At 33.1% G+C, this 17,370-nt stretch overlaps 2 protein-coding genes across 2 annotated transcripts; one reads left to right on the top strand and one right to left on the bottom strand.

Annotated features, from left to right (window-relative positions):
- The first annotated feature begins 1,121 nt into the window (after positions 1-1,121).
- Positions 1,122-5,111, top strand: LOC123657180 (uncharacterized protein K02A2.6-like). The gene is made up of 2 exons (XM_045592754.1): positions 1,122-1,887; positions 2,104-5,111. The coding sequence occupies exons 1-2, from the start codon at positions 1,122-1,124 to the stop codon at positions 5,109-5,111; spliced, it is 3,774 nt and encodes a 1,257-aa protein (XP_045448710.1).
- Positions 5,112-11,381: 6,270 nt separating this feature from the next.
- On the bottom strand, positions 11,382-17,044 carry LOC123656878 (eukaryotic translation initiation factor 3 subunit B). The gene is made up of 10 exons (XM_045592492.1): positions 16,831-17,044; positions 16,311-16,626; positions 15,945-16,131; positions 15,257-15,483; positions 14,819-14,995; positions 13,986-14,562; positions 13,470-13,588; positions 12,711-12,864; positions 12,153-12,261; positions 11,382-11,800 (listed from the first exon to the last, which is right to left on the bottom strand). The coding sequence occupies exons 1-10, from the start codon at positions 16,955-16,957 to the stop codon at positions 11,706-11,708; spliced, it is 2,088 nt and encodes a 695-aa protein (XP_045448448.1). The 5' UTR covers positions 16,958-17,044; the 3' UTR covers positions 11,382-11,705.
- Between the last annotated feature and the right edge of the window lie 326 nt (positions 17,045-17,370).

Genomic DNA, 17,370 nt, shown 5'->3' with positions numbered 1-17,370 from the left:
TTTAAGAATATCCAGCAGTTACGACATTCTTAACCTTAGGAATATGAACTTAGTGTGGTTTTCATGTATTTAATATTTCATTTATTTGTATTAACGTATTTTCACTTGTTATGAAATTTTCCTTCGAAACCACTTAGTAGATTTTACCTACAGAACTCAATTGTAATTTATGTGGTTTATATATTTTAAATTGTTAATATATTTTGTGACAGTGTCATGTATACAAGTTAACTTAAAATAAAGTGGAAGTATATTAGAGCTTAGATATTTTTACTTGTACAACATATTTCTTTTTTATCCTCAGTTCCTTGTTATTATAGTAATTAAGGATAGCAATTATAATAACTATGTTAAAAAAATTACACTTATCATCACTCCAACTAATTTTGCTGTTATTTTACAAGAATTTTATTTGTTTAGTTTACTATTTTTAATAGTTAACTTATTAAAAATTCATAATTCATTTACTAAAAATGTGAGTTATATATTTTTTTTTGAAAGTGAGCGATTAAGATGATAGTGTAATTTATAATTGCGACTGTGATAATAATTATCCAATAAAAAAAAAGATCTCAGACTGAATACTATTGCATGATTAGTTTCATTATTTATTTTGTATGGTCGGCACTACGGCGCATAATTGTTTAATTTTCAATAAAGACGATTATTCAATAATAATTTATTTAATTTATTTTCGTGCATGATAAAATTACCTAGAGCTCTTGGTTAGGTTAGTTAGTTACGAAGTTACGTTTGGTGTAATTTTAATAACTAAGATAGAATTTCCATAATCAAAAAAATCATTAATAAATGTTCAGATAAATTTACTTGATTTATTTTAAACTATCAGATCTTTTTAGATCAATCTTTCTGTAGCAAAATTCTAAACTAAGTAAGTTTACCTATTTTTGCATGTTACTGCACATTGTTACATAGTATAAAAATATTGTATATAGTCTATGTCTTGTCAACTGTCCGCCGTCCCTCTCCCACACTTTACTGTCAGACCGTTAATAGTAAATGTCGCGTCCACGTTACAATAAAAGGAATCCGAAGTCATCAGTAGTTTTATTTAAAAGTATAAACGCAACATGGTGTCAGAAGTGCTGTGAGAATAGAATATGTCGAAAACAGGAAAATTTGTCAACACGCAGCCGCGAATTAAAACAAGTAAGTCAGACATGTTGCCGATAACAAGTACATTTGCGCCGATCGACTTAACATCCAATAACTTACCTTTAGCTTGGAGGAAGTGGCTTACTAAGCTAAAAGTCTACCTAAGAGCCAACAATTTAGACAATGAATCAGACGGTAGAAAGGTAGCGATTCTCCTTAATTTCATAGGGTCGGATGCACTCGAGATCTATTATTCTTTTGACCTAGACCTGGACAACTTGTCTTTCGATGAGCTATGCAATAAATTTGACAATTATTTCACACCTAAGATTAACATTACAGTCGAGCGTCACAAACTTTTTAGTAGGAAACAGGCACCAAATGAGTCAATCGACGCATATGTCACAGATATAAAGAACATCAGTCACTCTTGTGAGTTTGGAGCACTCAGGGAGGATTTATTAAAAGATATTTTCAGCTGGAACTGTAACAATCCATACTATAAAGAAAGAATTTTGATAGAGAAACCCAAGACGCTAGATGATGCTGTCAATATAGCCAAAAGGTGTGAAGCAACCAAGCAGCAAACTAAAGCATTGGAGGATGCATCACTACACTTTATAGGAAGAGTCTCGAGATCCCCATCCCGTCGTGAAGCAGCAATACCAAGGAGCACAACAAGGTACCGACGTTCAGCATCAAATACATCAAGATCAAGGAACACATGTGATAGGTGTGGACAAGTGCACAGGTACAAGTGTCCTGCAAAAGGTGCTCAGTGTCGAAAATGTAAAAAATTCAACCATTTTGCTAATTTCTGTAGGTCTAAACTAATTAAACGTGTCCAATTTGAAGAGACAAATATGTTAGAAAATAATAATAATAATTCTTTGTATGTCGGGTATATTTATTGTATTCAAAATAATGAGTCAAAGCCATGGAATGTTGATATATTGATTAACCATGTTAATGTGAATTTTATCCTAGATACAGGTGCAGACACAAACATAATATCCATACACATATTTAACACACTAAACATGTCGCATGATACTATTTGCAGAAGTCCCAATAAACTATCTACATTCAGTGGAGAGGTTATACCTCTAGTAGGTCAATGTCAGTTGCCAATTACGTTCAAAAATAAATGTTATACAGTTAAATTTCATATAGTAGACATAAAATGCCAAAATATAATAGGCAGAGACACATGTAGGTCATTAAATCTAGTAAAAAAAGTTAATAGTGTGTCCTTCCAGATAAACTGTCAAGACATAGTTGAGTCAAATGCAGACTTATTTGAAGGGCTAGGTTGTCTTACAGATTTTTACTGTGAGTTAACCTTGAAACCCAATGCAACCCCGTTTATAGAGGCGTGTAGAAGGGTACCATTCCAACTACAACAACCACTAAAGCAAGAGCTGGAAGCCATGGAGCAGAGTGGAGTTATTCAAAGAGTCGAAGAGCCTACGGAATGGGTAAGTGCATTAGTCTTAACTTCAAAAAGGAATGGTAAATTACGTTTGTGTATTGACCCTAGAAAACTTAATCAGTCAATATTAAGATCTCATTTTCAATTTCCAACTCTAGATGAAATTAAATCAAGTCTTGCCGGAGCTCAATATTTCACAACATTAGATGCTAATAAAGGGTATTGGATGTTAAAATTAACAGAAGCTTCTTCAAAGCTATGTACATTTATTACACCCTTTGGACGGTATAGGTTCACTAGATTACCTTTCGGTATCAATGCAGCTCCAGAGATATTTCACAGAGAAATGGTAAAAAGATTTGGTGATATTGATGGTGTCAAAATTATGATGGATGATTTTCTTATTTATGGTAGGACTATAGAAGAGCATAATGAACGGTTACAAAAAGTTTTACAAAGGGCACGTCAAATTAATTTAAGATTTAACAAAGAAAAATCAGTTTTTTGTCAAGAACAAGTAAAATATTTAGGTCATATATTCAGTAAGGCAGGAGTACAAGTCGATAAGTCAAAAGTAGAAGCTATTTGCAATATGCAGAGTCCAAAGAATATTACAGAGTTACAAAGATTTCTAGGTATGGTCAACTATCTTGGTCCGTTTATAAAAAAATTGTCACAGGAAATTAGTCATTTAAGAGCTCTTTTGTCGAAAGATACTGTATGGTGTTGGTCAGATCACCATGAAGCCCAATTTAATAACATTAAAAAGATAATTAGTTCTACGCCAGTCTTAACATATTATGATCCGAACAGAGAACTAATTTTGTCTGTAGATTCATCAAAAGATGCTATGGGTGCAGTTTTGTCACATGACAAGCAACCAATTGCATATGCATCAGCATCACTAACAAAATGTCAGCAATCATACTCACAAATAGAAAAAGAATTGCTTGCAGTACTTTTTGGTTGTACCAAGTACCATCAGTACATATATGGTCAGTGGGTAACAGTGGAAACCGACCACAAACCCCTTATAACATTATTCAAAAAATCATTATATGATATACCTCCAAGATTGCAAAGAATTATGTTAAGATTGCAGCCATATGATTTAAATGTAGTATATAAACCAGGCAAGTACCTATACATTGCAGATACACTGTCCCGAGCAGCGTTGAATGAAACTTGTTTGTCAGAAGTAGATCAAGACATAGATCTACATATCAATTTAATAATGTCAAATTTAACAGTCAGTCCTGAAAAGTTAAAAGAGTTACAAGAGCATACTGTCAAAGACCAAACTTTGAGTAAAATTATACAATATTGTTTAAATGGGTGGCCTGAGCATAAAAGATCAGTCAGTCAGTCAGTCAAATGTTATTTTAATCTAAAAGATCAATTATATGTAATTGATAATATAGTATTCAAGTCTAATTGCATTATAATACCCGAGTCAATGAGAGATTATATATTACAAATAATTCATTCTGGTCATCAAGGAGTGAATGCATCTATTCGTCTAGCTAAAACTACAGTTTACTGGCCAAATATGCATACTGATATAGAAAAGTATGTAAGTCAATGTAATATTTGTCTATCTTATCGTAGAAATAATAGTAAAGAGCCTATTATCCAACATGAGTATGAAAACATACCATGGTACAAAGTTGGTGTAGATATTTTTGAGTTTGAAAGAACAAAATACCTAATTGTCGTAGACTATTACTCAAAATATATAGAGCTGGCCATGTTAAAGTCAGGTTACACAGCTAGTATAGTGATAACACAAATAAAGTCAATACTGGCAAGACATGGTATCTGCCGGATTTTGATCTCGGACAACGGTCCTCCGTACAATAGTAAGGAATTTAGTTTATTTACTAAGGAATGGGATATAGAACATATAACTACAAGTCCATATTTAAGTAGGTCCAATGGTCTAGTTGAAAGGTCTATTGGAACCATTAAAAACATGTTAAGAAAGTGTAAAACAGATATGTCAGATATGTATTTAGCATTATTACTATACAGAAATACCCCTAAACTAAGTCAATACTCACCTGCTGAGTTAAGTATGTCTAGAAAGCTACGTACAATCATTCCTACAGTAAAATATAATTTAAAACCTAGGCTTTGTGATGTTAAAAAGGTACAGGAAAGAAATGAAAGACAGAAGTCTTATTCTAAATTTTATTACAATAAACATACAAAAATATTAAAACCATTAGCTATAGGTGAAAAAGTCTTCTTCAAACACAAACCTGAAGATAAAAATTGGTTGCCCGGAGTGATTTCTCAAGTAGGTCCCACACCTAGAAGCTATATCATTGATAGTGAAAAAGGTAGGTTCAGGAGAAACCGTCAGTTTATCCTGAAACAGTCGGTGCATACACCAAACTCTGAACAGCACACAACACAGTCTTATCAGCACACAACACAGTCTCAGCCAGTATCTAAAAATGGAAACACTGTATCAGATCCACAAATACATCAGCATTCAAAGGCACGATCTCGATATGGACGTGTTTATAAACCAGTCAACAGGTATGGGTTTGTAACATAAACTTGTTGTTTATTGTATTTAGTGAAATATTTGTGTGTAAGTGTAATTTTAATTAATGTAGTTTAAAATAGGTTAATTTGTTTAATTGTATTCTTCATATGTCCTGAAGTTGTTTGCATTTCATTTGATCATTTGACATTGACAGGAAAATTGTCACATGACATATGACAGATGTCACAAAATAGTGTAAGTCATGTAATAGCGTTCGGAAACGACAACTTTTGAAAATTAAAGTAGCCTTAAATGTGTTTGTAAAATTGTTAAAAAAAAAATGTACTTACCTAAGTTTGTTTTCTTTAAAAAGGGAGATGTTAAAAAAAAAAAAAAAAAAATGTACTTAAGTTTGTTTTCTTTAAAAAGGGAGATGTTTAAAGATGTTTAAAAAAAAAAAAAAAAAAAAAAAAAAATGTACTTACCTATGTTTGTTTTCTTTAAAAAGGGAGATGTTACATAGTATAAAAATATTGTATATAGTCTATGTCTTGTCAACTGTCCGCCGTCCCTCTCCCACACTTTACTGTCAGACCGTTAATAGTAAATGTCGCGTCCACGTTACAATAAAAGGAATCCGAAGTCATCAGTAGTTTTATTTAAAAGTATAAACGCAACACACATATCACAGTAATTACTAATTATTTAGATAAATTTACCTGTTTATCAAATCAGGTAAATTTTATCTAACCGACACAAACCGGTGTTTATAAAAGTGTCAGGTATCTTATTTTAACAATGTGGATAGCTATAAAAAATGACTTCTACGAGTGTTGACATCATTTTAATCAAACAGTTAGGTAAATTTTTATGATTTTTTTTATTCATATTTGTACTTTAAATCGCTCTCCTGTAAAGTTTACTGAACGTCGCTTAGTAAGGGTTGCCTTTCAAGCGTCGATATAATACAATATTACACCCAGGCTCGGGGTGGGAATCGAACCCACAACCTTCGGAGCAAAGAGATGGGTCACTACTCACTGAACTCTGCCGCAACGGGCTTATCGGGATAATCTGGAGCAACCCTGCTGGGGAAGTATTCAATCTTACAGAAGATTACCTACACCTAAATAAGACTGCTCTCAAGTAGAGTTGTGTTCCTGTGTTGAGTAAGGTGGCCAGAGCTCCTAGGGAGGGTAGGGAGTAATTTCGGCAGTAAATTTGCGATCTTTCTAGTATTAAAAATATTATAAATAGCTTTAAAGAGTTAGTAAATATTCGTGGAGAATTAGTGGAGGCAATTGAGTATGAAAGGTTTTTTTTTTCGCATATATTTGACCCGAGGTAAGAAATGATTTATTTATAAGCTACCAAAGTCAATGACACTAGCGTTGAATGTTCGCATTAGCGTGACAGCGTGACACTTGACCATGCAACATAGAAGGTCGCAAACTGTATTTAACTTTCTCAGCAGGATGTCTGACGTCACTTTTTGTTGGCGAGTTATTATTAGATACAGGATAATGTAGTGAAACTATCTACTTAACTAACATATTAAAAGTGCTTTGAGTATGTTGTGTATGTCCTTGACCAATAAATTGTTTGGAAAAGTTGAAATTGACATTCGAAAATGCGTAATCTGCTAGTAGGTATACCTAATAAAATAAATGAAGGCGGATTTATATTTGACTGACGTGTCGTGTCGTATCAGAACAGAATCGGTATCATACATTTTGTATGACAACGTTTACATTGATGTGTTGTGACATATCGTGATGGCTTCTGATCTGTCGCATCAGAACCGATCCCGGTTCGCGTCAGATAAGCGGGTTGCGGGGGGTGCTGAAACGGCGCCATCACGACACGTCAAATTAAAGGTGGATTAATATTCGACTGACGTGTCGTGTCGTGTCGTGTCATGACGTGATGGCTAGCGCTTACATTATTATGTCGTTTTCTAACACATCAGGGCAATATTTTGAATCAATACAGCCGCAGCTCTAGAAAAGTTACACGACGATACGTCACGTCACGACACGACACGATACGTCAATCAAATATAAATCTGCCTTAAAAGTAGTTACATAGTCAGATTCCGACTCAGATTTGACGTATATTGTTTTTAAAATACAGATATTTTCGCAAGACTATCTATAGGTACAAAAATAAGTAGGTTCGAAGACTATTTATTCGAACGCACTACGCTTCAAAGTTAGTTACTCCTCGTATTTGATTAGCACTGTATTAGAGGACACCCATTAAATACGTGAGCTCAGAATGGGTGGAGAGGTTCAATGAAATCTCACCAAATCTCATTTAAACCGAGGGGAATATTTTAAAATCTCACATAAACTTCAAAAAATATAAAATATTCATCATTATTACAGCCTATACAGTCCACTGCTGGACATAGGCCTTCACAAGTTTACGCTAAATATAACGTGAACTCATGTGTTTTGCCCATAGTCACCACGCTGGGCAGGCGGGTTGGTGACCGCAGTGCTGGTTTTGTCGCACCGAAGACGCTGCTGCCCGTCTTCGGCCTGTGTATTTCAAAGCCAGGAGTTGGATGGTTATCCCGCCACCGGTCGGCTTTTTTAGTTTCCAAGGTGGTAGCGGAACTGTGTTATCCCTTAGTCGCCTCTTACGACACCCACGGGAAGAGAGGGTAAAATATATAAATAAAATACTCACGCAAAATATATATTTTTTAATATATAAAATATCAAAAAATATATATTTTGAGTGCTTATTTAGCCCGCCAAAATAAATTTCATGGCTATTAAAATCATTTAGTTTTTGCTTTTAATTTTATTTAATTTATATAAATTAACTATGGTATACTTGAATAGTTTTTATGTCCTGTCAATCTTTATTATATTCAATGTTGCGTTCTTTTAAGCACATAAAGGGCAATCGCTTGGTACCTACAGTCTATTTTTTTCTCAAACCAGAAAGCCCAGATAGATCTCTCTGGAATCCAGATAGCCCAGATAAAAACAGACAAAAATTTTATGAAAACAGATGAAAATTTTGGAAGCTGTTTCAAACACTAGCTTACATTAGCTTACCATACAAATTATCGTTTTTTATTTGAAATTTTCAGCTAGGTTCTTGTCTTAAATGTATATAGATACCTACTTTATTTTGCGACGATTAGGTAAAATCAGGGGAAAGGCATACAAAATGACATACTAGTTACTAAAACAGTTCTAATATCCTTATTTATTAATCATTTTCAAGGTTTGATATTACTATAAGCTCTTTGGTTCGTTGCCTTATCAATCAACTTAATACAAGCTAATAATATCTTTCTAATATAATAAATTCTCGTGTCGCGGTGTTTGTAGTTAAACTCCCCCGAAACGGCTTGACCGATTCTTATGAAATTTTGTGTGTATATTGGGTAGATCTGAGAATTGAACATCTATTTTTCATCCCCCTAAATGTTAAGGGTACTCCACCCCTAAATATTTTTTTTAATTTTTAGATTATATATTTTTTATTTTATTATGATTTTGCATTGAAAAATACATACAACCCTAACTTTTCACCCTTCTACTTCCAACCCCTATTTTTAAATAGCGTTTAGCGGCAAGACAACGTTTGCCGAGTCAGCTAGTAATAAAATAAAATCGTTTTGTCCTATCTAGGTAGGTAAAATCGCACACGTTACACGTAGTGTATACATATCAAATTTTTATTGAAATTCAGTCAATTACATGGAGAGTTCGCATGTAAAACATTTTGCCTTTTGAGGAACATCTGCATATGATGTATGAACCCATCTTTTTCAGCGATTCAATTTTAAGAAATCTCTTTTGGCTTAGACTTTGAATAGGAGTCATTGCAATATATGAAGGACAATCATTAACAACAGCTTGATTGTAAGCGTGTATGGAAGTGAAATTAATTTCAGTCGTAATCCATATAAATATTCTTAAGTCGGTTTAGTAACGTATATTAGATTTTTAACCGACTTCCAAAAAAGGAGGTTCTCAATTCGACTGTATTTTTTTTTTTTTATGTATGTTACATCAGAACTTTTGACCGGGTGGACCGATTTCGACAAATTTTTAACCGACTTCCAAAAAAGGAGGAGGTTCTCAATTCGACTGTATTTTTTTTTTTTTTTTTTTTTTTTTTTATGTATGTTACATCAGAACTTTTGACTGGGTGGGGCGATTTCGACAAATTTTGTTTTAATCGAAAGGTGGTGTGTGCCGATTGGTCCCATTTAAATTTATTTGAGATCTAACAACTACTTTTCAAATTATATCTAATAATGCGTTTTTACTTGACGCTTTTTTCGTCGACCTACGTTGTATTATACCACATAACTTTCTACTGGGTGTACCGATTTTAATAATTCTTTTTTTGTTGGAAAGGGGATATCCCTAGTTTGGTACCATGATAAGGAAACCAGGATCTGATGATGGGATCCCAGAGAAATCGAGAGAAACTCTTGAAAATCCGCAATAACTTTTTACTGGGTGTATCGATTTTGATAATTTTTACTTTAATCGAAAGCTGATGTTTATCATGTGGTCACATATAAATTTTATTGAGATCTAATAACTACTTTTTGATTAATCTTTGATAACGCGTATTTACTTGACATTATTTTCGTCACCTTACGTTGTATTATACCTCATAACTTTTTACTGGGTGCACCGATTTTGACGTTTCTTATATAAATTAAAAGCTACTATTCGTCACGTGGTCCCATTCAAATTTAATTGAGATTTGATTCGTAATTTGTGAGTTATATCTAATATTGCGTATTTACTTGACGGTTTTTTCGTCACCCTACGTTGTATTATACGTTATATCTTTTTACTGGGTGCACTGATTTTCATCTTTTTTGTATAAATCAAAAGCGAATACTTGTCATGTCGTCCGTTTTAAATATGATTGAGATATAATGAGCAATTTTTGAGTAATCTTTGATGACACGTATTTACATGACGATGTTAAGACGACTGTGGTCATGTTCAATACTTTGCCACAACGCCATCTATCAAAATGTAATGAAATTACTTCGTTCACTATCGATCAAATTACAATATTCCACTAGAGTAGAGAGTAGCAGTTTATTCGTTATAAATATATTTGAGCTTTTAATTTTTGAGTTATCGCTAATACTGGGTATTTACTTGGCTATTTTACGTCGACCAACGTTATATTAACCTCATTACTATTTTACTGGGTGGACCGATATCGATGATTCTTTTTTTAATCGATAGGTGGTGCTTGTCATGTGGTCCCATTTAAATATAATTGAGATTTGAGTCGAACTTTTTGAGCTATATCTGATATGGCGTATTTACTTGACTGTTTTTGGAGTTTTCTCCTTAAGAATCGATTTTCATTTAAGGCCCCGGAATGAAAAAATTGAACAGTAAAATCTACTGAACGAATGACCTTGTTAGAGATGGCGTTCAGACGTTTTCTAATAACGCAATTAGGTTCCGATAGATGGCGTTATTGCATTCATTTATTTACAATTTGATATAGTAATAATATATTTCTTAGACTAGTAAGCCTTTTTGTGCCTATTTAGACAGTTGATCTGAAGGGGTAAACTCCAGTCGTGCATCGGAGCTGTGTGAAAACATGAACATTACATATTTTTAATAAAAAAGACATAAACCGTAATTCAATATAAATCCGCTTCAACTAAAAAACCCGCCGTAATAAGCGAAGTCAGCGCTTCGCGCGAATCGACGACGGGCCTTTTATGAAATTTTTGCCTACAATCGCTAACAAAATGTTAGAAATAACAGTAGAACATTATATAATTCTACAATTTTATAATTTCGCGTTATATGGAATACGAACAAAGTATTACTATTTTTTGGTCGATCTACCTTGTATTACTCTTCGATGTAATTGAAGTCGGTTTTTTTTTCGTTTGCGAGCAAACACAATTATATTTTAATCGAGGTGGTGTGTGCCAATTGGTCCCATTTAAATTTATTTGAGATCTAACAACTACTTTTCGAGTTATATCTAATAATGCGTTTTTACTTGACGCTTTTTTCCTCGACCTACGTTGTATTATACCGCATAACTTTCTACTGGATGTACCGATTTTGATAATTCTTTTTTTGTTGGAAAGGGGATATCCCTAGTTTGGTACCGTGATAAGGAAACCAGATGATCAGATGCTGACGGTCTAGCGACGATCTTTCGTTTTCTAAATATTATTCAATATGTTTAGGGTCTAGTCTAGGCAAAGCCAACACACTCAAGTATAAATAGCCTTACATGAAAACAATTGTTTAAATACAAAAATATATATTTAATATAGATACTACAGGTAGTAAAAGACCATTATCCATTTGTAACATATAAATTTAATACGATTTCTATAAACATTACCTATTGTATAATTTAACAACTGAAATCTTACACTGAACATAATGAAATAATTACTTGAAAACGTTTATTTGTGACTATATTATATTTTATGTGGGGTGTCGATACAAAAAAACTTCTTAGATGTTATGCGTCTGTTTATTAAAATTTATTATTTATGATGATTAAAAAACCGGTCGTAAACCAGTCGGCGCCGATTGTGAGCCAGTCGAAACCGGTTTAAGCCGGTAAACGAAGAGGCCGGAGTTCTCCCCGACCTCTGAACGTACGGATCAATGGCGACTACTCGATGACCGTTTGTTCCTCTTTGATAAAGAATTCAATAACTTCCTCCACTGTGTTTGTCGGGTCTGTGTCGAGACCATCCGTGTCTACGTCTGTAATGAATTATAAAAACATAAGTTTATGTAAAGTTTGTATAGATTGAATAAAATTATTATTCTAAGAAAGGTTTACAGATCGTACTAAATTGATAAATGCGAGATGAAAACAATGCTCTAAAAATTTATAGCACTCGGCAGTAAAATTACTAACTTATGTTTCGTATCTTATGTTTCGTAACTTATGTTCGTTTCGTTTCGTTTTCGTCGTTTGAAGAAAACTTATGTTTCGTAAAAAAAAATCGATTTATTCGTCCACCCTTATTATATATATAATACATAGCTATTCTGCCTAGCATTGAGACACAGATAGAAACATTACAGTTCATAATTTATCATCAAAACTTACAGTTTCTGAGCTCGAGACGTCTAGGCTTCTGTTCGGCCCACTCGCGAGTCTTCATCTCACGATACTCTATATATTTCTTCATTTGCTCTGTGCGTTTCGCTACCAGCTCCTACAAAACGATAAATAATTATTTCATTCTAATATTTTAATACTAGCTTTGCACTTTTGCACACATAACTTACAATGCTTGACGACACATTGACGCAACGGTCACGGCAGTGGCAGTTGCGCTAGCGGTTACGAGTTTGATTTCGTGCCATACAAATGTTTAACATTATCTAATCCTAATTGGGTGCGATACCTTTTTGGTAGTGTTTTAATACAAAAAGTACGTTTGAAAAGTTACCAGTAAAACTTGAACTTGAATTATTACAAAATATATTACATATATTTGAAGTCCCAATAAAAAATTGTGATGATTCCATTTAGATAACACACATTCTTAACAATGGTTATTTACATACTTTTAGAATTTTTTTTTTAATGAGTATGCATATTGCACCTGTAGTTAAATTGAGTCAGGCAACGTTTAGAAGTGACTAATTTCTTTCTACATACCTTGCTAGCCTTGCTGCTACGCATGCGGTCTTTAGATTCGAACTGCGAGTAGTACTTCTTAAGATTTTTCTTAATATCCTTCTGCTGTTTCTCTGACAACAGCGTTGGGGGACGCGGCCGCCATAAGAACTGGGCGAAACCTTCTTTATTCACTCTGTGAGACAAAGATTAATATTAACAACACTTAAGAGGTGCAGCTTAATATTACTTTCACACTTTATTTTTAAAAATTAATATATTGTGCTATGTGTTCCATTTATGTAGTTGTGTCATGTTATCAATATTTTTATAATTTATATAAAATGTGTTTTTACTAAATGTGTTGTAGTTTATGTGAAGTATACTTTTACAATTTAACTAGCAATGCTATTCAATTCACGATTTGAAAACCTTTATTGATAAGCATCTGCTTGTAAAAATTTTTTAATTTAGTATACTAATGCAAATATGATGAATCTGCTAATTATAATACTAAATGCATACAGAATTTTGAAACAACACATGGTTAACAGTTCAACCTATTTTTTTGATTGTTTAATCTTTTTGGTTAAATTTTATAAAAAAAAATTGCTCTTAAAAGTTTCACAACGCGTCTGGGCGTTTGTGCTTTGTGCATTGTGTTTTTAGACCCCCAACACAGGAGAAAATACTACTGTGAGATGTTGAGTCTGTAGCGTTTATTATAATTATAAAAAATATTAATACATACAGGTACATACTATTTAAAAAATATGTAAACAATGTGTAGAAAGTAATTACCTCCTAATAATTTTGCCTTGGAAGGACCACAAATAATACCCACAATCCATCTTGCACTTGAGTGACGACACACCAGTCACAACGTATCGACCAGTTGGATCCCACTCTATACCAGACATCTAAAACACATTATAGAATATATACTAATAATAAACTTAATTGTAAGTTATTCATTTATTATGATTATTCATTAAAAACCTACTAGGGCCATTGAATGTGACGTGATTATTAAAAAAAATATTATTTCTACTAGTCTGATTTCAATAATCCTTTAAGGTTTAGAAAGCCTGTTTATAAGAGAATATTATTTCTAAAAAACTACACAAATCATGTAGCAATTAATATTATTGTACGTTGTAGTTATACAATTACTGCCATGTACTGTCTGAAGTATAATTCTTTGAATATAAGAAAATTAGTATTTTTGTATTATAATATGATCATAACAAAAATTTTATTCATCAACTAAGTTAGTAAGAGATGTAAAAGAAATCTATTAAATCAAAAAGTAAATACCTGATAATGATCTGATATATTCATGATGGTAAAATCATTAGTATCTACAAAGGCCAATGCCCCGCCAGTGAGGCCGAGGTTGGCCAAAACTATAAACTGACCCATTGGAGACCAGAACAAATGATTAAATGTCCTCTCAAACTTTTTCAATAGAGTAGGAGCTTGACCGGTGTTCACTTGATAGAAACTAATACAACTATTTGCAGCATCACCGTGAATAATAGCAAACTTGGAACCAACAGGTTCCCAAGCAAACGCCTGTATTGGTTCCTTAATTTCAACCGAATCAACAGGAATCTCCTTTTCTCTCATATGGAATATTTCAAAGTTGTAATACATTCCTGAATATTTAATATCATTTTTGTCCTTCTTAACTTTAGAGTAACGGTCGACTTTGACACAGAGATAATCTCCGCTCTTCTGCCAGTGTATTTTACAGTCGGCGACCGAGAAGAGATTTTTAGAACGTATTTCAGTACGATTGGGCAGTTCTAAAAGGGTCACACGAGCGGGAACATCTTTGTCCTCCGCGACCCAATATGCTAGTACATTGTCAGATGGTGACCAACAGAAGTCCCTGTGAATTAAATGTTTTAACTTAATTCCATTCTTAAAATAAGAATTAGAAGACTTAAAAGTATTATAAATAAACATTATGCATTACTCTTGATGCTGGCTTGTAAGTCTTTTTATGTGAGGAAATCTTGAAGATTTTTTTTACATAGTCTACTACAGATTGTCATACAACAATAAAATATGAAATAAAGTAATAAATTCTCTTATCTCTCCTTATCTAATAACACTACAGAAATATTCACATTTATAATACTTGCCTAATACCGGGTATTTTGATAGATTTTTTATCTAGTAAACCGAAGCTAGGCGTCTCGTACACAGAGAGCATGTCAGCGCCAAGACGGGCAAAGAAACGGTCATCCTTGCTCCAACGGAAGATTGGCCAAGTTACATATTCTTCAGGAGGAGGGAATGAACGTTTCTCCTGTCCTGTTCTGTTAAAAAAAAACGAAATCATGTTATATTATTACAGAGTTTGGTAAAATGTAAATAAATATTTAATGAATTTACAATTGTACATTACTTTTCATTAAATTATTTCAGTTTTAGTTCTAGAATTTATATCCACAATGCTTTTACAAACTTTTTACTTGAACTACTTTTTTCATAATGAAAAGAGGTCCAAACACTATGACATACAATATACCAAGGAATGCTTAATGTAATATAATATTTAAATATTGAAAAACATTTACCTAATGTCCCAGATAATGAGTTTTTTATCATCACCCCTATCACTGTTCGGTGAAAATGTAACAATATAGTTCTCACACGGTGAGAACGAAATAAACCTCGCTTCTGGATGATAGAACTTTTGGAACTGACTAAACTTAGGGCCGGCCCAAAGAGCCACACCACGCCAGTGGAAGGTTGCTAAATAGGTACCAAGAGGTGACCATACTGCGTAGGTTTCCGTCCAATTCTAAAAAAATTGATATGCATTATTGTTAATTACAACTTAAGTTAATAAATTATTATTTCTGAGATTTAGATCTTTAGGTAATGTGTCTATTGTGATTTTATGTCCTGTGGTATTAAGTGTAAAACATAAACTTTGCCTACAATAAGATTATTCTTATAAGTTCTGCAATGTACAATGTAGTGTATGTCACTGACTAACTAGAATTCGTCAATATTACACAAACTTAATAAGAGCAAAAATATTATAAGACATTTTAATAAAATGTGATGTAAAAGATAAGTATCCAATTCTCTAAATATATTTACAAAATTAATAAATATGAAAATAAATTTATATAATTTCACAAACTTTTATATTACAAAAAAAGATCGCAACTTTCACTTAATTATTGCTCAAAAAACTAGTTATTTGTTAATTAAAATATAATAAAAAAACAGTCTTTAAAAGCAAAGTTTTCATACCGGTCTCTCTTGCAATATAACAGGCTCTGGTAAAGTATTCTGCCAGACTTGTAATGCAACTCCAGTGCCGATGCCAACAAGGAATTGATCATATGCATCTGGATCCATGAGATACCATTGCAGGTCGGACTGGACTTTGAACGGCTGAGGCGCAGGAGGCTCCCATTCCTTGGGAATGTCGGCATACCTGTATGACATTTGAGATGCTTAATAGAACAACTTATTGACTTCACTTAAGAATTAGAAACAATAATACAAACAAATATATTTGTCTAAAACAAATAGATGCTTATACTAATGTATATACCATTATAGATAGATATCTAATAAGATCTATTGTTAAGATTACCAATATAATGTACTCACTTTTTAAAGTCAGTAAAAAGATTCACTAAGAAAGTGTGCTGTTTGTCTAATTTACAATTATTCGTAGCTTGTACTGCTTCAGCGGCGTTCTGAGGATTACTATATTCTAGAAAAATGTAGCCTGTCGTCTGTCCAGTCTCGGTAGTGGGGTAATATTCGTTAACGATCTTTCCGAACTTGCTAAAGATCTTGTTTATGACGCTCTGGAGTTTTTCAAGGCGCTCGGGGCCGACCTGTGGGCACCCATCGACGATTATCACATTCTCGTAACCATCTGACTCCTTCGGTTTTTGTTCTAAGAGGTCGGCCAACAGTTCTGCAACGTCAAAGTGAGGTTATGAATTTTAATGAAGTCATCACTTACCAACTCACTAACGTAAATTGTAATAAGTAAATCTGGTGCAAAATTCGCCGATACAATTTCTCTTCACTTAGGAAATGCAAAAAAAACACCGAAATTGTTATAACTGGCAGGTGACGCATATGGCCAGATTAACCTCGCGATAATAGCATTTCCTACCTTCATCGGTTATATCATCAACGAAGCCTTCCGGATCGTCAAAATTAGGCTCCTCATCAAAATTTTGTTCTTCATTATCACTCTGAGGGGGTTGGTTCACTTTCTCATCTCCTTTTTTCTTTGCCATTTTGACGTTATAATGTGTGGTACCGGAAGACACGCCATTAGTGAACTAAATCCATAGACTACACCAGCGACGTAAAATAGGTAGAGTTAAAAGATAAAATTAAAATGTCCTCGCTTTCACCTGCGTTCAAAATATTTATGTAGAAAACTTGGCGCTTTTAACAAAGTCTTATTTAAATAAATATAAATATGTTATTTACATTATATGTATAAATAAATTTTAATGAAAAAGATATACAAAACAAAATAACAACACACGATTTAACCATAAGTAAAAAGAACGCTCTTAAAAAACTTGTTAGTCTGTATTTATTGGAAAATAGCGGCAATTTGAAGTATTTGAAATATTTATTAAATCGAATCCGAAACAAAATGACGCTACACTTAGTACTTAGATAGAGAGAATATATTGAG

Source organism: Melitaea cinxia, chromosome 10, assembly GCF_905220565.1.
Source record: "Melitaea cinxia chromosome 10, ilMelCinx1.1, whole genome shotgun sequence".
NCBI classification, from domain to species: Eukaryota; Metazoa; Arthropoda; class Insecta; order Lepidoptera; family Nymphalidae; genus Melitaea; species Melitaea cinxia.
Note: the sequence above shows the minus strand (reverse complement) of the source record. Positions and strands in the feature narration are given on the sequence as shown.

What these genes read in the sequence shown, in the direction of transcription:
- LOC123657180 (XM_045592754.1), top strand. Translation starts at nt 1,122, where the DNA reads ATGTCGAAAACAGGAAAATTTGTCAACACGCAGCCGCGAATTAAAACA. An exon ending in GTACAAGTGTCCTGCAAAAG is followed by an intron (nt 1,888 to 2,103) that starts GTGCTCAGTGTC and finishes ATTTTATCCTAG; the next exon opens with ATACAGGTGCAGACACAAAC.
- LOC123656878 (XM_045592492.1), bottom strand. Translation starts at nt 16,957, where the DNA reads ATGGCAAAGAAAAAAGGAGATGAGAAAGTGAACCAACCCCCTCAGAGT. An exon ending in CAAGGCAAAATTATTAGGAG is followed by an intron (nt 12,865 to 13,469) that starts GTAATTACTTTC and finishes TTTGTCTCACAG; the next exon opens with AGTGAATAAAGAAGGTTTCG. An exon ending in GTAGCAGCAAGGCTAGCAAG is followed by an intron (nt 12,262 to 12,710) that starts GTATGTAGAAAG and finishes ATCGTTTTGTAG; the next exon opens with GAGCTGGTAGCGAAACGCAC.